Below are 25,141 nucleotides of genomic sequence, written 5' to 3'. Positions count from 1 at the left end.
AGCGGCCGACTTTGGCTCAGGTCATGATCTCGCGGTCCGTGAGTTCGAGACCCGTGTCAGGCTCTGTGCTGACAGCTCAGAGCCTGGAGCCTGTTTCAGATTCTGTGTCTCCCTCTCTCTCTCTGACCCTCCCCCGTTCATGCTCTGTCTCTCTCTGTCTCAAAAGTAAATAAACATTAAAAAAAGAAAATAATCATTAAAAGCAACTGGCAAGTCTAATTTTAGTTTTTAAATAAAGTATCTGGGGAAAACTTTATACAACTACCTAAATATTGCTATCATTTAAGTATAACTTTTAATTTATTTTCCTTTTCTTATGTCCTTTTTTAGGTGATTTAGATATTGAAGATGAAATGAAAGCACAGATGAATTGCTTTTATTTGAAAGCCTTGGATGGTTTTGTTATGGTTCTCACAGATGATGGTGACATGATCTACATTTCTGATAATGTGAACAAGTACATGGGATTAACTCAGGTAAAATACCCACATATTAAGAGCACTTCTAATTTTTTTTTTCATTTTATGATACAGATCTAATTTTTTTAATGTTTTTACAGTTTGAACTAACTGGACACAGTGTGTTTGATTTTACTCATCCATGTGACCATGAAGAAATGAGAGAAATGCTTACACATAGAAATGGTAAGAAGAAAAGTCTGTTGTTTGATTTAATCTGGCAGGTGGTTTTACCTAATAAAATACTGTTACTAATTTAAAAATTCTGCTATTGTACTAACCTAAGGCTCAAAACATCATTTCATGTTTAATAAAATGTTATTCTGTTCTTTGTTAAATCTTTGTTACTCTGTTTTTTAGAAATTTCATAAAAATACCTTAATTTTTAAAGCTCACTGAATTCCATAAATAATTATATAGATAATAATACTACATAAAATGAAAAAGTCAAGACCCAAAGAGGTCAGTTTATAGCATACAACTTTTAGGCAAGGGGAAGTCATAATAAATAATAAGATTTTAGATAGTTGTTATACTTGAGGTACCAGTTTATGTTCAAGCTTTCTCAAGGACCAGGGTAAAGAAAAGAGAAAGTTCACCAGATTTTTTAAAAGCCTAATTGTTTATTTGACTTCAGGATGTTCACAGTAATTTGAGACTATGTAGTAAGATCATAAAGTATTATATTATTGAATGCCCCCACATTAGCAGCAACAAAAAAGACCCACTAAGACCTCTTAACTCTCAGACTTGAGGGTTTTTTTTTAATTTTTTTTAATGTCTATGTATTTTGAGAGAGACAGAGCATGAGCTGGGGAGGGGCAGAGAGAGAGACAGAGAGGGAGAATTCCAAGCAGGCTTCATGCTGTCAGTGCAGAGCCCAATGAGGGGCTTGATCTCACGAACCCTGAGATCATGGCATGAGCCAAAATCAAGACTCAGATAGTTAACTGACTGAGCCACCATATGCCCCTAGGATTGAATTGTTCAAAATAAGTCTTAAAAGATTTTTGGAAAATACCTCTTGAATTACAAAAGCTTAATAATTAGTCTCTCCACCTGTACCTTCTTAAGGCACAAAGTATACTGATAATTTATAGTCACCACAATGAAAATTTGTCATTATGCTCTGTAGCTGTCCTTTGCAGCTCTCTAATTTAAGTGTGTAAGTTTGTTTGCTTCTGTATTAAACAACCTCAAGTTCATAGCACTTTTTGAATATTTTTTGTTTTTTTAATCTCCTTTCATTTATGATAATAGTTAACCTCTATTGAGAGATTACTCTGTGCCAGAACACTGTTCTCTGCATATTATATGCTTTAATGCCTTTTTTCTTCACAACACCCTGTGAAGTTACTATTTCTATTTTACTGAGGAAACTAAGGCACAGAATTATTTGGAAACTTACCCAAGATTACTTGGTTAGTAAATGGCACAGTATAGGTTAAACTCAGGTAGTTGGGCTCATTAGTACTTTGGAGATCTTTCATGTTCAACAACTCTCAGTACTTTCTGTGGCTACTTTTGACCCTTTCAGTAGGAGCCTTCTCCTGTTTTTTTTTTAATTTAATACTTGGTGTTCACTGTGAACTTGGGAAAACAAATAAGATTTTTAGAATTCTGTATAAAGGAAGAGTAAATACACTTCACACAGGGACCTAAGTGGGCTGTCAATTAGTTTAGTATAGGACTTCTAGTGTTTAGACTTTGAAGTTTAGACACTGAAGTTTGGATGCTCAGTTCTTCCCTTGGGCTATGAATGGATGGATATGAGGAAATTTTGTTTTGATTGGGCAATGATGCTAATGCTTTATTCTAAATCAAATATATTCCACAAAATATAGTTTAAATGTATGTTTTTGAACAAATGTTTTTTTTTTTTAAACAAATGGCTTTTTAAAGCACATGAACTTTTTGAAAATCATTCCTAATGTAATGAATGTTTGATGTTTTGTTGGGAAACAGATACGCACTTTTCACTTTTAGAAAAAGGGTTTGCTGCAATGCGTCACGTATTAATGTTATGCTAAGAACCAGTGGTGTGTTTATACAACATAGTTCTATTATTTTTTTCATTTAAATTCTAAAATGATGACTTAGAGTTCACTAAATTATTATAAAATATGATTTATTTTTAGAGGTCTGAAAATTTAGTTCTTTTAAAATGTTTTTTTTTTTTTCCATTAGGAAAATGATAGTACCTTGGTTTTTAAATTAATCTTCCTGTCCCAATTCAAAGGCTTTGGGTTTCCAAAGGTCAGTACAATTCAAGCTTAGATTACGAAGGACTGAAAATCCTCAAAGAATTTACAAGTAGATCTCTGTTGGCATCACAACCACAACACAGCTCTATACCACCACTGAGACCAGTGTGGTTCTTGTGGCATCTTTTTAAAATCCATTCCCAAACACTGTGAGGGAGGGCAAATTGAATCCTGATTTGACTAAACCCAAATAACTTATATCAGCACCAAGACTGCCCCTTTGCCTAATTTCACTAGCATGGAATTAGAACTCTTCTAGAAGAGTCCGGCGTTTCTACCTAAGTAAGCCTAAATTTAAGCTATCTTATTTCTTTTCTACTTGACACTTTTTTTCAATATAACTAGCCTTAAAATCTCCAGATCCTTTTTTTTTTATTTCCCTCCTCCCCACTTATTTCTATCAGTTTTCAAGTTTTTTCTAGTTCTTTATATGTCATTTGTCACCCTTCTTTTCACTTCTCTTTACTGTTCAGCCTGATTACCATCATTGTATTTTAATTCTAATACATCATATATATTGCTTCTAGATTAATGTACCGTAAGTTCCTGACTGTGCTTCCCATCTCAGAATTTTTTAGAAGCTCCATGTTGTATATTTAAAGCTGAACTCCTAATTAGGGCATCCAAGGCCTTCCAGTTACAGCCCTAATCTTCCCTTTCTAACTATCTCATTACGCTTCTGCAAGTACTTTATATTGCAGCAACCTGATCTATCTACTAGCATCTATCTATTCCCCAAACATGTGTTCTTTTTCCCCACCTCTGTGCTTTTCATTATTTTCCTTTTCACCATGTTTTAGTTGTATAAGGTTTGGATTGGGAATAAATAGACCTAAATTTATTTCACTCTAATTTTGCTTTGAAAAGTCATTCAATATTTTGGTTTTTTCCTCTAATAACAAAGTAGAAATAACGTCATGCCTGCTTTACAGGAAGATTTAAGGAAACGTCAGATATATAAAAATGTTACCTGCTTTGAAAAGAAAGTTGATATTTTAAAAGTTCTGTAAATACATGGAGTGTTTATTATAAATTGAGCTAACACATTTAGCAAAGGTTGGAGGAGTTCACTGAAGTTCTTTTTTGGGGGGTGTGCTTATAACACGGATACAGCAATTAAACGGGTACACTTAATAAGGCAGATTCCTACATTTGTATTTCTTTGTAATTTTGCCAGCTTTACTGGCTTCAGTGTGAAATGGTTAACTGTTATTTGCAATCAGGGAATCACTGGAATTGTGAACCCCAGTTACTGATTCGAGCATATTTATCCCTTGGATGTGTTTGAGTATGAATCACTGTTTATGCTGAGACTTTTAATTGAATAGGACCTAGGTGCTACTCTTACTAAAACAAATTTAAATATTTAATTATGTTTTTAAATTTTATTTCCTGCTTTTATTAGGCCTTGTGAAGAAGGGTAAAGAGCAGAATACACAGCGAAGCTTTTTTCTCAGAATGAAGTGTACCCTAACTAGCCGAGGGAGAACCATGAACATAAAGTCAGCAACGTGGAAAGTAAGTAAAAATGATTTCTAAGTGGTGATGCACTTAGTTTATAGATAAATTCATACATCTTAACACTGCTAATATTTAAGATAGCATTAGAATTGTGAGGGGAAACGTACAGTTGTTCATTGGCATTTGCAGATTTACCATCCCAAATTGTAGTAATTTGCCATTTTGAGGCATGAACTTATGTGAATTGTGATACTGGTATACCAATCTAACTTAATCAGCTGGTTTTTCCAACCCACCCAGTGTTTGAATCTTGATAGAAATTAATTTTCTATTCATTTTTGTTTCATTTCTTTGCTCGGTGTTGAAATAATCATCAAAGCAAGAAATAATAAAAATAATAAATAAAACTGCCACTATGACTAAATGAATGAAAAATCAGCCCAGATTTGTATGAAGAGAGTATTTTAAAGAGTAATTTATGGTGCCTGAGTCTTGAGTGGTGTCACAGGGGAAACATTTATTGATTTCAAAGATAGGGTTAATCCATGAATGACAGTAAATTTTATCAAAGCTTACTTGCCATGTCACACTTCAGCTATTTATCTCTGTGGTTTTTTTTAACTAGCATTTTATATTTTTTAAAGAATTGCTTTGTTTTCTTTGTACACAGGTACTTCACTGCACAGGCCATATTCATGTCTACGATACCAATAGTAACCAGTCTCAGTGTGGGTATAAGAAACCACCCATGACGTGCTTGGTGCTGATTTGTGAACCCATTCCTCATCCATCAAATATTGAAATTCCTTTAGATAGCAAGACTTTTCTGAGTCGTCATAGTCTGGATATGAAATTTTCTTACTGTGATGAAAGGTAAATGATATACAAACTATAACATGAAAGTTTTAATTAGTCCATAGCAAAGACATATAATGCATAATTTGAGGAAGAATAGGTTACTTTTGGTTATGGACAAGAAAGGAAAGTGTTTGATCATCTCCTCACCCTACGTATTGCCCATGATTTCTATTGCCATTTCCCTTTACGTTCATAACTATTTTTAATTGCCAATTTGATATTTTTATTTGGATATTTTTCTATATTAATAAAATATTTCTGTAACTGAACTGTACTACTATTGCCCCAAAACATCAACCTCAGAAATTGCTTTTCCTTTTATAATGCCTAGCATGGTTAGTATATCACTATAGGCATACGACTCCTACAAATATTTGGAAGTCATCCTTAACTTTTCTTCTACCTTCATTATGTATACCCGTCGGTCTCTAAATCTTACAGATTTACTGTCTAAATACATTTCTTGATCCATTTGTTCTTTCCACCCTTGCTTTCCTGCCACTGAATTCTTCAGCTCATTACCTTTGGCTTAAATTGTTGCCATAATCTCCTAAACTGTCTCTTTGCTCACAGATTTTTGCCCTCTAGTCTCTCATCCAGGATCCCAAAAAGTGGACTTCCTAATATGAAAATCAGATCTTTACACAGAAAAAATTCTGGCTTATAAAAATATTAGAGGAGGGCAGGAGATTTTTCTTTATCAAAAGAAAAATGTGCATTTTGAAAAGCTGAAAGAAAAATAGACCTTGACAATAAAACCCAAACTTTGCTTAGCATGGCCAACAAAGATATTTATGATCTGGCCTCTGCCCACTTGTCTAAATTAATAAGGAAGAGAGGGTGTGACCCCCCCCCCCCAACACCCTACAGCTAGAGAGCACCATGTGCTCATTTGCTGTCTTAGCGCCTTTACATATATTTTCCCATTCTGCAGTGAGGTTTTCTTCAACTCCTAATACATATTTACCTTTCAGGAGCCATCTAGATACTCCTTTGGGAAGCCCTCCTTGTTCCTTCAGGACACTATACTATTCTTGTGCATATGTCTGTCATAACATTTCTTCTACTCTTGTAATTATTTACTTGTCTCACTTTTTACTATAAGACTATAACATCATAGCTGAAGGCATAGATTATGTAGCCAGACTACTAAATCCTGATTCTGTTGCCTATATCCAAGTAATCTTGGGCCCATTAGTTCTTTTTGAGCATCAGTTTCTTCATCTTTTGTAACACCTACCTAACGTAGGGTCATCTTAAAGATTGTATGAGGGAACCAATTTTAAGCACTTAGTCATAATATAAAGTAGGTAGAAATCCCCACCGTAGTGGACAAGGAAATGTGACAGATCTCTGGCTTTAGAATCACATAAGCCTGGATTCAGTCCTGGCTTGCAGCTCTGATACTACAGTGTGGTCTTGGTATTAAAACTTAACTCTTTCAGGGGCGCCTGGGTGGCTCAGTCGGTTTAGTGGCCGACTTCAGCTCAGGTCATGATTTCACGGTCCGTGAGTTCGAGCCCCGCGTCGGGCTCTGTGCTGACAGCTCAGAGCCTGGAGCCTGTTTCAGATTCTGTGTCTCCCTCTCTCTGACCCTCCCCTGTTCATGCTCTGTCTCTGTCTCAAAAATAAATAAACGTTAAAAAAAAAAAATTTTTTTTTTTAAAACTTAACTCTTTCAAATTTTACTATCCTTACAATAAGGGTAATATTTCAGAAGGTTGTTGTCAGAATTGAAGGAGTTTGTTGAGTGCCTTGTACACGTAATAAATGCTTCACCACTGGTGACAAGCATTTTATGGTGTTTATTGCCATTAATCATGTGAATATATGATAGAACAGAGATACCCATCCCTTTTTGAGGAATTATTTTTTATCTTTTGAACTCAGTAGCAAGGTATAGAGATAGGCTGGGGAGAATGGAAAGTAGTGGAGCTAGAATGAGAATTGAGGAAGGGAGTGACATTTCTCTCAGGTCCTATCAGAAAACTGGCAAAATGATCGTGACAGGGGAGTAAAGACTGCCAACTTAGAGATCAGCCAAGTGAGGTTTTAAGTTTGACCGGGAGATTGTTATTTTCTGGTTAGAGCTCTTTACAGAAACTTCTCACATCTAAAACCCCTAATAACTGAGATCTAGAAAAATTTTTGCCCAATTTTGAGAAAATCTAACCTACCCAAAACTTACGGCATTCAAAATATCTCACAAATGCTTATTATTTACTGTACTAATTTCTGCTTATAGTTAATCTGCACATTTATTTGAGCATCTACAATGTTCATGGCAAAGTAGAAATGAAGAGTAACAGTTCTTGGTCTCAGGACACTTACAATGAATGAATAATACGCTGCATTGTTGCTTTAGATCACAGGTTTCCTAGTCCATTAAAAACACATTATGATCAAATTTCCTGGATCACTCTCCTTTTTGGTACAGAATATAAGCTATATAAGTCTCTAACGTTAAATAAAATTGACTTTCTAGGAAAGCATTCTGTTTATATTTTAACATCTTGCATCCCTTAATGATAGATGTACCTCAACTCTGAGAAGCACTGATTGACATCTAATTAAATCAGAGCTTCTTAACATGATAATAAAAGGTCCCCATTAATCTCCTTACATCTCTAGCCTCATCTCTTCTCACCTGCTCCCACTAACCACATGAAAGTCTTTCTCATTTATACACTGTCAAGCATTGTCTTCTCTCTGTCTTTGCTTCTGGTATATCTTCTTCCTGAAATGGTTTTGCTGCTCACCCAACCATTTCTTCTCATTGATAAGGGTGGTTCCTCTGATTCCTGCAACAGATTACCATCATTACACTTACCACATTATTTCATTAGTAGTATGGTAAGTGTTCCAGAAGATTAGCTACACGTTGAGTTTTGACCTTGCATTTTCACACCTAGAACAATGCCAGGCATACTTAGCATATAAAGATTTATTTTTTTGTTAAGTTTACTTATTTATTTATTTTGAGAGACAGAGTACAAACAGGGGAGGGGTAGACAGAGACAGACTCAAAGCATTCTTCGTGCTGTCAGTGTAGAGCCCAATGTGGGGTTTGAACTCATGAACCGTGAGATCATGACCTGACCTGACTGGAATCAAGAGTCTGATGCTTCAACCCACTGAGCCACAGAGGTGCCCCAGGCATATAAAGATTTAAATAATGGAAGTTTTTTTAATCCCACGGGAATTTTGTTTAAAAGTAACCAATATAAGATGAATTAAAGTTATTTTTAAAGCATAATTTAAAGAAATAGGACCATTTTTTAAAAATACTAGTTTCCTTTGTAATGCTGCCACCTAGTGCAGATGTGTTTAGAGATGCCTCTTTGTAAAGAAGTCTGGATTTTAGCTTTGGTTTAGTTTTTGTTTTTTGTGTTTTTTTACAAACCTCTTTCTATTTATAATTATTTTGGAATAAACTGTATGGCAGATCTTGCCTTAAAGTGTGACAACACAAACTCTTTTATACATTTATACATTTTACTTTTATACATTTCTTAGAAGGATATCTTTCTTGTGTGTTTTTTGTAGTTTTTTTTTTTTTTTTTTGGACACAGTACACTAAGTAACTTTTGCTTACAACTCCGAAGTCCTGAGAAATTGAAATGTTTAACTCAGATTTTGCTCCTAGAAAAAAGAGAGCAAAGTGTGGTGTTAAGAAGACAGCTTTCTCTTTCACATGAAATGGATTCCGTTTCTGACTGGTTACACAGAGTAGTAAGATCTAATCTATGTCCTAAAAGAACTTTCAGGAAACCAAAAGGGGTTTAGACTAAATTACTTTCTAGTCCATTTTCAGTTTGATATCATTGTTTCATCTAAAATGAATTCCTATAATTTTATATTATTTAAAAAACTAAGTTACAAGAGCATCTTCTAAAACAAACATAATGTGTATCTCTCTTTACTTCCATTTAGTGTAGATATTCTTTGGTTGGTGATACTAAAATTGTGTAGTAGATGTTGACTGAAGCCTTGCCTAAGGGCACTGTTAAATAAAGAATCTGGTTTGTACACACTCAATACAAAAAGAATCTGGTTTTATGGTAAACTAATGTTATGGATTTAATCTTATATTTCAAGTTAAATGTCAGTGATTACCATTACAACTTTTACCATTTTATTTAGCAGTACTTTCTATCTACTTATGAATCCCCTTATTACCAAAAGTAAGTACAGTAAAACATGATGACAATATGTAATGAGTTTGGGTGAAAGGGATAAACGGGTTAAGTAGCAGGATGTGAATCCAGAGGATTTAAAGAACATGCATGGTGCCGTATTTAGTAACTGTAGAGTTACCAAAAGTGAGATGTAAACTTCTTCTTAGCAAAGAAGGATGCTCTTTAGTTTTGAAAATTCACTGGTCCATGAGATTAATTCATATCAGTTACTTTAAAGAAGCAAAATTTCTCTTTCTCTTCTTACATTTTTTACTTAACAGAATTACTGAATTGATGGGATACGAGCCAGAGGAACTTTTGGGCCGCTCGATATATGAATATTACCACGCTTTGGACTCTGACCATCTGACCAAAACTCATCATGACAGTAAGTACAATGGAAAAACTATATAGATTTTCTAATTATGTAATTTGCAATCTCCTTACTGTTTGGCCATATATCTAACTTTTTGGTTAAAATTAATCAGTCTTCCTAGACTAAATATCTTAATAGAATTCTTCATAAGGGATGTCAACCATTAAATCTATGTTTTGTATTTGTTGTAACTGATACTAGTTAAAGTAGAATCATTTAATAATATATAAAACTAACCTGGCATTTTTAATACAAAGACTAAAAAATGTCATGGAATATTATAGCATCATTTTCAGAATTCACATTGAAGTATTTAGATCAGTTAGCACATGGAAGGCACTTAGAAAATAATTATTGAGTGACTTAGTGAATGTGAAGGCAATCAATGTCATGTACAAGTAGTAACAAGTACACTTGACATAAGATAAATACTCGTGAATGTTATTTGAAGATCCCATAGTAAGACTTTCGAATCTCACTTGCTTATTTAATCTGTACCTAAACATGACTTCCCAATGTGATCGGGGATACCTGAATGTCACTGAGTTAGAATGATTAGCCTTGAACTACAAAATGAGCCCAAGTCAGCAGTCAGGACCCCAAGACTCAAGATAATGTCATCATTACTTTTTATCTGGTACTTGCTCCCAAATTAGCAATTGATTAAGTTTGCCTAAATTGCCAAGATTTCAGCATGATACCAGTTGAGATTCAAATATGCGAGCACAGCTATTTGAAGCATTGCTAATTCTCTGGAAACCTCAGTAGAAACGTAAGGAAATGTAGCAGTGCCACTTGCTCAAATGTGCTCTGTAGAATCAAGATTATTCATTGTCTAGTCTTTTTGATACTTTCCACATATAAGTCATTAAAGGAATTAGTCACTGCTGTCCCTCATTCCTGGCTTTCATTTTATTTAAAGTGAAGATTGGCAGGAAAGGAGTTTATTTTAGGGGTTAGAAGAATGAACTGGGTATATTTTTGGCTATGCTGGGGCTTTTTCTCTGTCACTTTAAACAATTATAACTGATTCTATTAAAATAAACATCTCTTTTCTAAAATAATCAACATTCAGCATCCATTTATTTGATTGAAAATTAGAAGTTATTTTCTCTGCATGACTGTTTTTCCTTTTCACTCCTAGTGTTTACTAAAGGCCAAGTCACCACAGGACAGTACAGGATGCTTGCCAAAAGAGGTGGATATGTCTGGGTTGAAACTCAAGCGACCGTCATATATAACACTAAGAACTCTCAACCACAGTGCATTGTATGTGTAAATTACGTTGTGAGGTAAGCCTGAAAAGTAAATATTTTGGGGGAGGAAGTAATAACCTTTTTGGATATTTTGTTCTTTTATATAAAGGGAGATAAGATTATAAAATGTTAACTGAATTTTATTTTCACATTTCCACCTAATTACGGTTTTCAGTACTTAGACCTGAGTGTCCAGGCCTGCTATTCTGCAGTGATTGTACTATTACCAGTACCCATCTATTCACATTCTTCTCACTCCCATTTTTAAAAAGACGTTAAAAAAATACCATATCTCCTATTGGGTTAGTTTGCTCTAGTCCTATTTCTGTCAGCATATACTATCTCAAATAGCTATGTTATTTTTGTAGGAAAAACCCTGGCCTTGGAATAGGTAGCTTTGTGTCATAGCTCTTTCACTTATTAGCTGCATGACCTTGGGAAGTTCTTATTACTTTGAATTTCACCCATATAGGAGAGATGATATTTATCTCCTCAATATTCTGAGGATATTTAATCCTCAGAAATGAGGATTAAATGAAATTCTATGTGAGATTACCATAAAAGGCTGTATAATATAGTGCATGGCTCTTGTGTATTCAAGAACTCTTCTTTTAGTTGACTGGCTTGTGAATATTATGGATATCATAAACTGGCCTTCCATTTGATCTGCTTCAGCAGACTCCCTTCTAGTCCATCTTCCACATTACCACCATGCTGAGTTTTCTTGCATGGATATCTGAGCATCTCCTTTTCCTTAGAATTGTTTTAAAGATGCTTTATCACCCCCGAGATAAACCCTTGCTTGACTTACATAGCATCATTTCTTGTCATTTTGTATATTCTTCATGCTTTCGTTGATTCCACCTACCCTCTTTCTAAAATCTGTGACTACCTCTCTTGGTAAGACTTTGGTCACTTGTTTTAATTTTTGCCACTTCTGACACCATCCTTTAATGTTTTTTGTTTTTTTTTTTTAATTTTTAATTTTAGAGTGTGCAATTGGGGGAGAGGGGCAGAGGGAGAGAGAGAATCTTAAGCAGACTCCACACTCAGTGCAGAGGCTGACTCAGGGCAGAATCCTATGACCCTCGGATCATGATCTGAGCTGAAATCAAGAGTTGGACGCTCAACTGACTGAGCCACCCAGGCGCCCATCCTTTAATGTTTTAATATTAGTGTCAAAGAGTTCTTTTGTGACTTTCCCATTAAATTACCCACTTGGAATGTCCTTCTTTTGCCCCTGTCCCATCTGCCTAACAAACCCTACTTGAGCCGAAGTTTCAGCTTGTTGGCTGTGAAGCACACCTTCTCTATTTTAGCAATTACCATTTTGTATTTTAATTGTTTGCACATCTACATTGCACTTCTGAGGACAAGGGTTAGGTATTTTAAACTTTGTATCCTTGGTTTATTTCACTTAGTAAACACCTCGATGTTTTTGATTAAAGAAACAATAAAAACTTACATTTAAGCCAAACACATGGATCTGTTGTTCATCATCCCTCTTCCACTCTATCCTGTAGGTGTTATCACCGTATCATTTTCTTACCACCAAGGAAAATATGGCACCTGCCTTAGGCCTTGGACATTTATCTATATGTCTTTATATTCTAGGGCCATCCTTAGGTCATGCCTCATACATCAGTCCCAAAGAGTTCTTCTGTGCCAGTTTCATTACATGTGAATCCTCACAAAAATTATTTAGATGTGTTGGTGCCCTTCATGTACTTGACTATTCCATTTCTTTGTCACCATCACTCTTCCCAAAGGGATAGCTGAAGTTTCTTAATTTAGTCAAATATTTAAACTATCTTATACTATGAATTTTTATAGGTCTTTATTTCATATTGGCATTTTAAACCCTGAATGTGAGCAAGTATGCATAAACTATTAGGTTAAAGCATCTTAAAATGTTCCTTTTCATAAAGCAGTATTTTAAGAGACAAGGTTGTTTCAGAGACCCCCTGCATTGTGTCAGTGCTCAGTTAAGAATTACTAATCTCTCTTTTTTGACAGTGGTATTATTCAGCACGACTTGATTTTCTCCCTTCAACAAACAGAATGTGTCCTCAAACCAGTTGAATCTTCAGATATGAAAATGACTCAGCTGTTCACCAAAGTTGAATCAGAAGACACAAGTAGTCTGTTTGATAAACTTAAGAAGGAACCTGATGCTTTAACTTTGCTGGCCCCAGCTGCTGGAGACACAATCATATCTTTAGATTTCGGCAGCAATGGTGGGTCTTTAGTTATTCTGTTGATTGCCTAAACTATGTCTATTGCTGTAAGCCCATTTTAACTGAATTTGGACATTTTTTGTTGGTAATCATTTGGATGTTGTAGTCTTACATAATTTGTTTTTCAAAGTCTTCAAAGTATTTGCTTAAATATTTTTGCCTCTGTAATTTCTCAGCATTCCTGCTTCTGTCATATTATTGGAAATTGTGCTTCAAAGGGTGCTTAGGTATTTCTTCTTCCCACTTTAATGTTTCTCAACCACCCTGCTATTTCTGTATTTCCCATTGCCCTATTTTCTCCACAATTGAGCAGAGTTCTATTGCAATAGGCATAGTTCACTAAAGGATAAATCACCAGTCATACCATAATATCAGACATTGAAAATGAAAACTGTAATTTCAAAGTTAGTTAAATTTTAGTGAATAAAAGGTGAGAAAGGGTTGGAATTGCAGAGTTGGTTATTTTTTTTTTTTTAATATTTATTTTGAGGGAGAGAGCACGTGTCAGTGGGGGAGGGGCAGAGAGAAAGAGAGTGAGAACTCCAAGCAGGCTCTGCACTGTCCACAGGGAGCCCACCCAACTCAGGCTCAGTGCCACAGAACTGTGAGGTCATGACCTGAGCCACAATCAAGAGTTGGAAGCTTAACCAGCTAAGCCACCCGGGTGCCCTTGCGGGGGTTTTTATGCTATAAATATAATAGGAGCTGTCAGTAGATTGGAAAGATAATGCAGATTTAGAGTTGTACCATAAGATCTGTAAACTTTCTGATGAAGGAAAATTTAGCAACATTTTTGTTTGAGTGAATTAGACGTGTTGTAAAAGGGGGCTTGCATTTCTGTATATGTTAAAATATAGCTATTCTTTAAATTGACTAATAATTTTTTACCTATAGACACAGAAACTGATGACCAGCAACTTGAGGAAGTTCCATTGTATAATGATGTAATGCTTCCCTCATCCAATGAAAAATTACAGAACATAAATTTGGCAATGTCTCCATTACCTGCTTCTGAAACTCCAAAGCCACTTCGAAGTAGTGCTGACCCTGCACTCAATCAAGAAGTTGTACTAAAATTAGAGCCAAATCCAGAGTCACTGGAACTTTCTTTTACTATGCCCCAGATTCAAGATCAGCCAGCTAGTCCTTCTGATGGAAGCACTAGACAGAGTTCACCTGAGGTAGGTGTCATAATAAAAGAAGAGCATAACTTTCATATTTTAATGTTCAGAAATGTATTTATAAAATGAGTATCAAAAAAGTTTTGAATTTAGTCATTGATAGAGAATAATGCCTGTGCCTATAATAGCTCCAAGCCCATACATACTACTCATTGTGTTGGAGAATTGTCAAGTAGCAAAAACCTTACTTCAGCAAAGCTTAAAAAGGGAAAGGACCATAAGCTAATTGCTGAATTTTGTCCAATTTCCATTACTTGAAATTCTGGGTAAATTTAACATGAAAATACCAAGTCTTACACAGAGCAAATACTTGGTAACTATTTTTTATTCAAGTTCTGTCTTGATAATAGTTTTTCTATAAACACAAAGAAAATAGTCTTTAAGGGCTAGGCTGAGGTCAAGCCTAACGATGTCACATGGGGCTCTGTTTCTAAATCTAGAATGATTCAATTTTGATTCAGTAGAGCTTCCTATATCTGAAGATAGCTCAGGAGTAGCACAACTCAGACTTGAATATTCCGACTTGGTGAGGCACAAATAAGCCTTAATAAATGGTGAATAAGTTTACATTAAATATTTATCAATTCAAACTGGCAGGCTAAGAGGAGATTTGACATTTCATAGCCTTCGGGAAAATATACTCTGTGCTTTGGTGGCTCACCTTCCCCAGCATAAAAATCTGTTGATTCATTTTGTTTTTTATCAGACAAAGGTAAATCTAACAAAAATGTTAAAATGAGGGAAGCAAAAGTTTATGCTTAAATTACATAGCTTTGGTTTTCTGGTTATAATCCTTGCTCAGAACTCCCAAAATCATACTACATATGTTAAGGTGAATGCAAGTAAAACAACTTAAGTCTCTACCCCTACTTCATCCCAGGGTAGATGTGAGATTTTTAGGTAGATCACCACAGTAGCGTGGCCTCTCAGTACAAAGGTAGAGTCCAGTGAATAGTATATCATATCTAATTATTGGCCAATTAGGTACCATGTGGGCGTTGAATTATTAAATGAATTCTCCTAGAAGCAGATCAATACCTTTTAGTCCTAATTTCATAAATGATGTTACACAGAAATGTATGTGTTGGCAAAATTAGTTACAAGGGTAAGTTCAAAAGTTTAACTTCTCTCTAGTTAGATAAAATGTGATAGAAGAGATGGACTTTGTTGGTTTAAGAATTCTAACAACTAGCAAAATATGTGCAGGTTTCCTCAGAGAAAAGTAAACCCATTGAATTCCTTTTACAGCCTACCAGTCCCAGTGAATATTGTTTTGATGTGGATAGTGATATGGTCAATGAATTTAAGCTGGAATTGGTAGAGAAACTTTTTGCTGAAGACACAGAAGCCAAGAATCCATTTTCCACCCAGGTATATAAACTTGTTTATTATATTTTCTGTTAAACTTTATTAATTGTTAGTTGGAAGTGACTTTGGGTTTAACTTGTTTTTCTTTTATAAGATGTGGCCATTGAAAAACTCATGTATTTTTTTGTTTTAAAGGACACTGATTTAGACTTGGAGATGTTAGCTCCTTACATCCCAATGGATGATGACTTCCAGTTACGTTCCTTTGATCAGTTGTCGCCACTGGAAAGCAGTTCTACAAGCCCTCAAAGCGTGGGCACAATTACAGTATTCCAGCCGGCTCAAATGCAGGAGGAACCTCCTGTTACCACTACCAGTACCACTGCCACCACTGATGAATTAAAAACAGTGACAAAAGATGGTATAGAAGACATTAAAATACTGATTGCATCTCCATCTCCTACCCATGTACCCAAAGTAACTACTGGTGCCACAACATCACTGTATGGTGATACTGGAAGTCGGACAGCCTCACCAAACAGAGCAGGAAAAGGAGTCATAGAACAGACAGAAAAATCTCATCCAAGAAGCCCTAATGTGTTATCTGTCACTTTGAGTCAAAGGTAATTATATACAACATTAAAGTTATAGTTGATTTATTATTTTTGAGAAAGTATGTGTGGTAATAACTTAATTCTAAGCATAGAAAACTTTCTGGTAATATGTTTTTGACATACAAATTCTGGACTTAAAACAAGCACTCAAATTAACTTGTGTATTTTCTTGAAGATAACCTTAGCACCTATCTAAATGTAGGAGGTAGGAGGATCTTCTAGTACTTCTAAAAATTAAATGCATCCAGTAAGTTCAGTAAATGTACAAAAATTGGCCCAGTTTTTTGCAGTTGTTTAAATCAGACTAGTTGACTCTCCTCACTGTTTCTGTCTCTTTGAGCTATTTTAAAGCTTACCTGAATAAAAGACCTTCCAACGTAAGGGTATTTCCAATTCCCCATTTCACATTGAGCCTGATGATCTTCAATCCTCAGTATTCAACATAGGTATTTATAAGCCTCCTTTTAAAATTTATGTATAATTGTGCTCTTTTTCCATTATATTTTTATAGAACATTAGCTAGACTATAGGTTTAAGAGCTACAACAGGAATCTGAACATGATTTATGATATTGCTTTTGTGGAGTTAGTTTGAACAAATACCTGTACACTACCCAAATTTTAAGTTACAATTTCTGTGTATAATTTCTGTATATAACTTGTAACGGGATTTGACATTTTAAATTTGAGGCTGTAATCAAAGGAAACACGTTTTAGCTAGTCAGAGAGGCAGTTTGTAGAGGAAAGAAACAATTTCTGTTGTGCCTACACTGAACCAGATAACAACAGCAAGGAAAAAGCACTGACATAAGAAGAGTCTATGACTTTTCTTCTCCAGCCTTTCATCGCTGTTTTGAACTAGAATGCTAGGAGAAACCTTTTCCCAGAACTAAGAAAAGATCTTGGGGCTTTAGATGAACAAGGAAGCGTTTATATTACTTTATAAGTTAGTATGTCACCAAATGACTATAGGCTCTGACCTTTAAGGCAGTGACAGTCTCTTAAACATTTCATTGTATTAATATTTGGTCACTAAATGGCTATTAGAAGATGAGTGAATATAGTAATAGAATTGGCTATGACCTATAATTTACAGTTTACTATTAGCTACAGAGGACTATGGGATATTCCGTTTTCTGAACAACTGTGTGCTTGTCAAAACCAAAGTCTAACATCTAGTCACTTTTTTTCACATTAGTATCAAAATAGTATGCACTAAATACTTGCAGAACTGTACGAAGGCTTTTTCTTTATGACCTCTCTAATTGCAAAATCAACATGTTGCACTAAACCAGATGACTTACAGCTTTAGAGCAAAGATTAAAGATAACCCATTAAGAAGTGCCTGGGTGGCTCAGTTGGTTAAGTGTTCAACTCTTGATTTTGGCTTGGGTTGTGATCTCAGGGTCATGGGATTGAGCCTCGCGTCAAGCTGCATGCTGAGTGGGGGGGTGGAGCCTGCTTCAGATTCTCCCTCTCTCCCTCTTCCCCTTAGCCCCCCTTACACGTGCTGATAAATCATTAGAAGTGCTACTACTAAGATGATATTTATATGATAGATTGCACTGTACTTCATAAAGATAATATATTTCTATAGGAACTTAAAAACCTGCCTATCTATAATAATGAAGGTTTTACAGAATTTTTTTTTTCAACATTCATTTATTTTTGGGACAGAGAGAGAGCATGAATGGGCGAGGGGCAGAGAGAGAGGGAGACACAGAATCGGAAACAGGCTCTAGGCTCTGAGCCATCAGCCCAGAGCCCGACGCGGGGCTTGAACTCACAGACCGCGAGATCGTGACCTGGCCGAAGTCGGACGCTTAACCGACTGCGCCACCCAGGCGCCCCCAGAATTTTTTAAAATACAAAACAAAACTGCATGTAGGAGAGCAGTTTGAATAATGTGTCACTCATATGGCATTTTCAACTATATGGAACAGAGCAAGAAGCTGTTGTGATTGTGTATGGGCTGGGGGGAGGAGTTCTTGAAAAGACAAAATGGATAACAGAATTCATGTGCCTGATACATAAAATAGTTATTTACTACATAATATTAATTTTAAATGGAGATAGTTCAGGTTTGACAACCAGATCAATACTGAGGGCAAAGTGGCTTAGTGGGAAGATTACTGGGAGGGGAATGGGTATCAGGAGATCTAGAAGGCACTTCCATATCTGCAGCTAACCAGGTAATTTGCTCCAAGTCCCATTGCTAACAAGCCTCAGGTTTCTCATTTATAAAATGGGTGTTTTATACCTCTTGGAGATTGGTGTAAGACTAAAATGAACTAATGAACATGCAATGTTTTATAAACTAAAAAAGCCATAGAAATGTGAAGTTACTCTTATAATAGTCCCAGGAATATTTGAATATTATACTGGCTGGAATGGAAAAGCCAGTATTTAACTTTAACCTACAAAAATGTCAACTTAGTTCTGTTCAGATTTATTTTATAAATAGGTAAATGCATATTTTAAGAAATTCTTTTAAAAACTGAGCTTTGACTTCAGATGATAAACTTTAGTAATCAGAAAAATTCTCTTACATATTAACATTATATTCCTTAATGTTGGAAAACAGGCATCATTTATTTTGCTCAAAAAAAGTTAGTTGGGTATTTTAAAAATAGTAAAGCAACTATGTGGTTTTTTTTTTTTCCCAGAACTACCATTCCTGAAGAAGAACTAAATCCAAAGATACTAGCTTTGCAGAATGCTCAGAGAAAGCGAAAAATAGAACATGACGGTTCACTTTTTCAAGCAGTAGGAATTGTAAGTGTGAGAATATGTTTCTTTTTCTGTTGTATAGAAGCTAATGTGCTGTATACAATGTGAGCCAATATATAGGTGATTTCTCATTTCTTCCATATACGAAAGTTATATATTCAGAGGTTAAACATTGTTTCTTTCACTTGGTATTAAAAGACTATTTCATAAAAATACATTTAAATTTTTTTTTTTTTCAACGTTTATTTATTTTTGGGACAGAGAGAGACAGAGCATGAACGGGGGAGGGGCAGAGAGAGAGGGAGACACAGAATCGGAAACAGGCTCCAGGCTCCGAGCCATCAGCCCCGAGCCTGACGCGGGGCTCGAACTCACGGACCGCGAGATCGTGACCTGGCTGAAGTCGGACGCTTAACCGACTGCGCCACCCAGGCGCCCCTCATAAAAATACATTTAAATGAGGGTATCTGGGTGGCTCAGTTGGTTAAGCATCGGACTTCAGCACAGGTCATGATCTCACAGTTTGTTGAGTTCCAAGCCCCGCATCAGGCTCTTTGCTATCAGCACAGAGCCTGCTTTGGATCCTCTGTCTCCCTCTCTCAGCGCCTCCCCATCTCTCTCTCTCTTTCTCTCTCTCAAAAATGAAACATTAAAAAAAATACATTTAATGAATACATTCTCATTGTAAAAATTCCAAACAAAGCAGATGTATTTTAAGTAAAAAGTGAATTTCTCCCCTCATTCTAACCTCAGTGTCACCACCAGTCTTGTTCTCTTCTCTTTCAGTTACTTTTCCTTCTTACCTCCAAAAAAACAGTTAAAGTTAAGTTAGTGCTGGTATAATTCATACTGATATTTTCAGACTATATTTACTGGAAAGCATTTACAGAAACAGTTGCCATAATGAGTGGCAAATGACTTTATCATAGTAGTATTAAGAGAAAGAATTAAAAATAATTTAGAACCATATTTAAGAAATACAGTTATTAATCTGCTTTTACAAAGTAAGTTTCTGCTTTTATAAAATTTCAACATAGTAAAATTGAAATAACTGTGCTGTTTTTAGGGAACATTATTACAGCAGCCAGATGATCGTGCAACTACTACATCACTTTCTTGGAAACGCGTAAAAGGATGCAAATCTAGTGAGCAGAATGGAATGGAGCAAAAGACAATTATTTTAATACCCTCTGGTTAGTTTATTCTTTCTACCCTTGAACATCCCACAGAGAATTAAAATGTATGAAAGTTTTTTATTTAGAAGCTTTACTTTCAAAGTGATTTTCATTCTTTAGCATCATTAAAAACTAAGGTAGCATTTTATCCACTGGTGGTGAATACAGGAATAGCTATTCAAGATGGAACTTTTAATTTATCTTTGTGTGCCATCAATATTCAGTAGAAGTTAAAACTTGTACATTTGTATGAGATTTTTTCAGAATTGATTTATCACTTCTTTGTGCCATCATTGTATCCTTTAAACACTTCTGACATAGCACCAGTAACACTTTATTCCACTTGCTTTTTCACATAGTTGTGGTTTTGCCCTGTAGACTAGAAACCCAGAGCTTATTTGCTTTAGTTTTCTGCAATACCTATAGCACAGTGAGTGTTCAGTAATATTTATTGACTAGGTGAATGAATACTTAGGTATGTCTTTGTTTTTCAGATTTAGCATGTAGACTGCTGGGGCAATCAATGGATGAGAGTGGATTACCACAACTGACCAGTTATGATTGTGAAGTTAATGCTCCTGTACAAGGCAGCAGAAACCTACTGCAGGGTGAAGAATTACTCAGAGCTTTGGATCAAGTTAACTGAGCTTTTTCATAATCTCATTCCTTTTTTTGGACACTGGTGGCTCATTACCTAAAGCAGTCTATTTATATTTTCTATATCTAATTTTAGAAGCCTGGCTACAATACTGCACAAACTTGGTTAGTTCAATCTTGATCCCCTTTCTACTTCATTTACATTAATGCTCTTTTTTAGTACGTTCTTTAATGCCAGATCACAGACAGCACATCTTCACAGTTCCTTGGTATTTAAACCATTACATTGCAGTAGCGTCATTTTTAAAATGCACCTTTTTATTTATTTATTTTGGGCTAGGGAGTTTGTCCCTTATCGAATTATTTTTAATAAGATGCCAATATAATTTTTGTAAGAAGGCAGTAACCTTTCATCATGATCAGTTTGAAAAATTCTTACTCAGTTTTTTCACATTTTACATACACAATAATGATTTGCCAGCAGTACATGGTAGCCACAATTGCACAATATATTTTCTTAAAAAAATACCAGCAGTTACTCATGCAATATATTCTGCATTTATAAAACTAGTTTTTAAGAAGAAATTTTTTTTGGCCTATGAAATTGTTAAACCTGGAACATGACATTGTTAATCATATAATAATGATTCTTAAATGCTTGTATGGTTTATTATTTAAATGGGTAAAGCCATTTACATGATAAAGAAAGATATGCATATATCTGGAAGGTATGTGACATTTATTTGGATAAAATTCTCAATTCAGAGAAATGATCTGATGTTTCTGTAGTCACTTTGCCAGCTCAAAAGAAAACAATACCCTATCTGTAGTTGTGGAAGTTTATGCTAATATTGTGTAAATGATATTAAACCTAAATGTTCTGCCCACCCTGTTGGTATAAAAATATTTTGAGCAGATTGTGAACAAGAAAAAAAAAATCATGCTTTGTTAGCAAAATTGCCTAGTATGTTAATTTGCTCAAAATTTGATGTTTGGTTTTATGCACTTTGTCGCTATTAACATCCTTCTGTTTTCGTATAGATTTCAATAATTGAGTAATTTTAGAAGCATTATTTTAGAAATATATAGTTGTCAGTAAACATCTTGTTTTTCTATGTGCATTGTACAAATTTTTCATTCCTTTTGCTTTTTGTGGTTGGCTCTAACACTAACTGTATTGTTTTGTTACATCAAATAAACATCTTCTGTGGACCAGGCCCCCTTTGGTCAGCTTTTATATTAAAAATTTTGTTTCAATGCCTCCAACTCATAAAATTGATTACCAGCAGTTATCTTATGAAAATTAAATTGCCAGTGATTGTTTCTACATTTATTTTATTGCCATCACTTAAATGTATACTGTGTCCGTAAATGTCCTATTAAGTAAAAGCAAACTATAATGTTCCACTGTAAAAAATACACTTTTAGGAAAGAAACTTGTCATTTATAAATTTATGAACCTATTAAAGTAAAGCAAATTTTAATGCTTTAATATGAATGGGATGAGTAAAGCAAATCCCAAATATTATAGTTACATAATGTTGTAAGGATGAGAAGTACCTCTAAAGATCTAATCTATTTCCATTTCACAGATGAAGAAATGTAGACCTCAAATGATAATCGATTTGTCCAAGCCTTCAAGGTAATAAATGGTACACCAAAGATTTACACTTAGGTTTTCTCTTAGTATGAAACTAGAACAAACCTTGCATGTTTTTAAAATCAGAACTGTATATTTTATATTTTTTAAATAACTTAATTCATTTTTTTCTGTATGTTTTTATGGAATTGCTATATTTCTTCGTGATTATAAAAGTAATATTCTCGCTGTAAAAAAAAAAAAAATTGCACAAAAAGATGAAAAATCACCATGAGCCTCTGCACCTAGAAGTAACAGCAAATTATTTTTATGGACAAATTACAAAGGCAGTGGCCAGAGCCTTAGGTCCTGTAGCCTGAGGTTACAAGAACCAAAATATCTTGAACAAAATGAACTAAGTCCAGATCTTATCTTAGACTGAACAAAATGTTATTACAGCGGCATGAAAATTTGGGAACAAAAATTTATAATTCGAAGGCTCCAAGTTTTTGGGGGCACATGCATACTTCACTGTAAATACTATGACCCAAAGTAGTTTTGCATTTCATTACAGATAGTATAGAGGTGGTATTTTAGAATAAAATAGTTGCTTAGTATTTTCAGGTCAAAAACACCCCAAAATTATGCTTATTTTGGTAGCAGAATTAGCTTTAGTCGAAAGCTAGAAGTTTATGTGTAGTTTTCAAATATTAATAAGTGGTCAGGTTATGTAATGACCGGGAGTCAGAAAATGACTTGTAAAAGCAGTGATTTAGAAGAGAAAGCCACTTTAACAGACAGTAGAACTGGAAGAAAGTAAGTACCCACCTCTTGGTCATTCAGGAAACAACCCCCATGGAGTGCTTGAAGCTGCTGGAAATAGAAGAACCAGCCCTTCCTTCCCAGCTTTGTGCCCTCTCTCTCAGACTGTCACTTACTTCCTTATAATGCCTTTCTCTGAAGTATAACCCTACCCTAGCAACTAGAATTCTATAATAGCTCTTCTGTCCTCCCGATGGATGCCTATATTTTCCACTTTTCTGGTGCTGCTGTGAATGAATGACCACAGTATTATTTTACTTACCTGAAGAAAGTATGGCAAAGGAGTTTAGTGTATTTTGTTCTTTTGTGCTCACCATTAACTTTGGAACTAAAAAGGGTTCTACAGAGAGCTTACCACAACTAAGTACAATGGCTTTTAGATGAGTTAAAATGAATCTAAACATCTATTAGGTCCTATATGCTAGACTTTGTGCTAGGATGTTATCTCACAGTCTTCAAAAAACACTTCTGAATTAATATTTATATCATTTTGTAGATACGAAAACATTCTTGAGACCTAGCCTAAGGATCAGAGCATTTGAGGTGGCCATCAGTGACTCCATAGCTCATGGTGCTAAACACCAGGGGGGTACTAGCCAGTTGGGTAGCAGTAGAGCATGCCCTTTACCCTATTAACTGTTTAAACAGCAAACAAGAGAAAGCAATGGGGTGAAGGTAATGAAATCATAGGGGATGTGCTAAGAGGAATGGCAAGACCAACGGAAATGAGTTAAGTGGTGTTCTAAAGTGCTATCGAGAATTTTGAGTTTGAACTAGAGATTCAGGTGTCTGGTGATGGAGATATTAACAGGTAAATGAGATGATGTATGGAAAGCCCGTTAATGAACTATAAAAGATTACATCAGTGTATGGCATGGTCCTCTTAGAGCTGTCTGACTTACTGGCATTATACACGTTTACTTTAAGTTTGTATAACTTTGCAACTACCTTTCCAAATAGCAATTTTCCCCTACAACCTTTAAAACAGAGAAGTGCCCTTAAAGTTACTGGCTGTGCAGAAATTTAAACATTTAGATTCTAGAAGTTCAGATTTCTAATGCAGCAACGTCAAAAATAAGTTGCAAAGAATATGTAATCTTTTTTTTTAACAATGGACTTTTGGTTAAGTAAAACCTTTGCAAACATGTTGCCAACTGAAACCAACAGTGTAAAGAAAAAAAATCTTACTCAGGTGTTTTTTAGGTCTGCCGCTAACCACTTTACTCGTATTTCATCTCTTAAAATAGCGCTGAACCTGTTGTCCCAGATCGTTTTACAGATCGTTGTTTGATCTGTAGAATTTGATACAAAATGGTCTCCCTGTAATATTAAGCTACGTCTTACCACAAACCCTCCTATCAATACCTTCTGGAGCTTTTTTGTGTTCACACCTTTCAGAGGTTTGGACATAATTTTCTTACCTGTAGTGGACGGTTTTATCCAAGACGCTGCCCAGACACCCGATCTCGTACTATTTAATTTCCTTTATTCCCTTGTCTCGGATCCATCCCGGGACGGAGAGGAAAGACAGGTGCCTGAGAGCAGCAGTGATCAGACAGCCCCCTCAGCGGGGAAAATAACAAGGATGCGGAGGGGACCGACCACCCCTAACGTCTGTGGTGCCGCTGGTACTACATGATGAGGATGCGAAACACAAGCCGTCGGGAGAAACTTCCCCAAACCCCGCCCGCCGCGCTGCAGGCCACGCCCCGGTACGTGCTCGGGCGCAGCACAGCAGCCCCGGCCCCCGCCCTCCGCCCCAGGCCCGGTCCGCTCCGTGGGGCGGGTGCTCCCAGCCCGGGCCTACGTGTAAGATCTCACGTGGGAGGCTCGGCCCCACCCGGCCTGCTGCGGCGCGGGGTGGGGCGGGTTCTCGAGGGGTCAGCGCTGCTCTTTGTCTTCCGTGACTTGTCCAATTCCGATGCCTGGCGCTTTCCCGATTTTTTGGGGGGGATGGGGTGGGGTGGGGTATAGGACTGTTACGAGGTTCAGGGAAGGAGTCTCATGTGTCGCTGTAGAGCTGTCTGCGGAATTCCCAAATGTTTTGG

At 35.8% G+C, this 25,141-nt stretch overlaps 1 protein-coding gene across 1 annotated transcript in view; it reads left to right on the top strand.

Moving 5' to 3' along the window:
* HIF1A (hypoxia inducible factor 1 subunit alpha) overlaps positions 1 to 21,909 on the top strand; it is a 41,147-nt gene extending 19,238 nt beyond the window's left edge. Inside the window, exons 3-15 of the mRNA XM_047079550.1 lie at positions 331 to 476; positions 560 to 644; positions 4,128 to 4,240; positions 4,854 to 5,056; positions 9,501 to 9,607; positions 10,740 to 10,887; positions 12,868 to 13,088; positions 13,983 to 14,269; positions 15,518 to 15,640; positions 15,773 to 16,200; positions 18,857 to 18,965; positions 19,987 to 20,113; positions 20,590 to 21,909. Of these exons, the coding sequence (XP_046935506.1) occupies positions 331 to 476; positions 560 to 644; positions 4,128 to 4,240; positions 4,854 to 5,056; positions 9,501 to 9,607; positions 10,740 to 10,887; positions 12,868 to 13,088; positions 13,983 to 14,269; positions 15,518 to 15,640; positions 15,773 to 16,200; positions 18,857 to 18,965; positions 19,987 to 20,113; positions 20,590 to 20,741 (2,249 nt within the window). The 3' untranslated portion in view covers positions 20,742 to 21,909. The remainder of the gene's footprint in view (positions 1 to 330; positions 477 to 559; positions 645 to 4,127; positions 4,241 to 4,853; positions 5,057 to 9,500; positions 9,608 to 10,739; positions 10,888 to 12,867; positions 13,089 to 13,982; positions 14,270 to 15,517; positions 15,641 to 15,772; positions 16,201 to 18,856; positions 18,966 to 19,986; positions 20,114 to 20,589) is intronic.
* Positions 21,910 to 25,141: the final 3,232 nt, after the last annotated feature.

This window comes from Lynx rufus, unplaced genomic scaffold (assembly GCF_022079265.1).
Source record: "Lynx rufus isolate CCGP_SWC_20201006 ecotype Redwood Valley unplaced genomic scaffold, mLynRuf1.p SCAF_17, whole genome shotgun sequence".
Lineage (NCBI taxonomy): Eukaryota > Metazoa > Chordata > Mammalia > Carnivora > Felidae > Lynx > Lynx rufus.
Note: the sequence above shows the minus strand (reverse complement) of the source record. Positions and strands in the feature narration are given on the sequence as shown.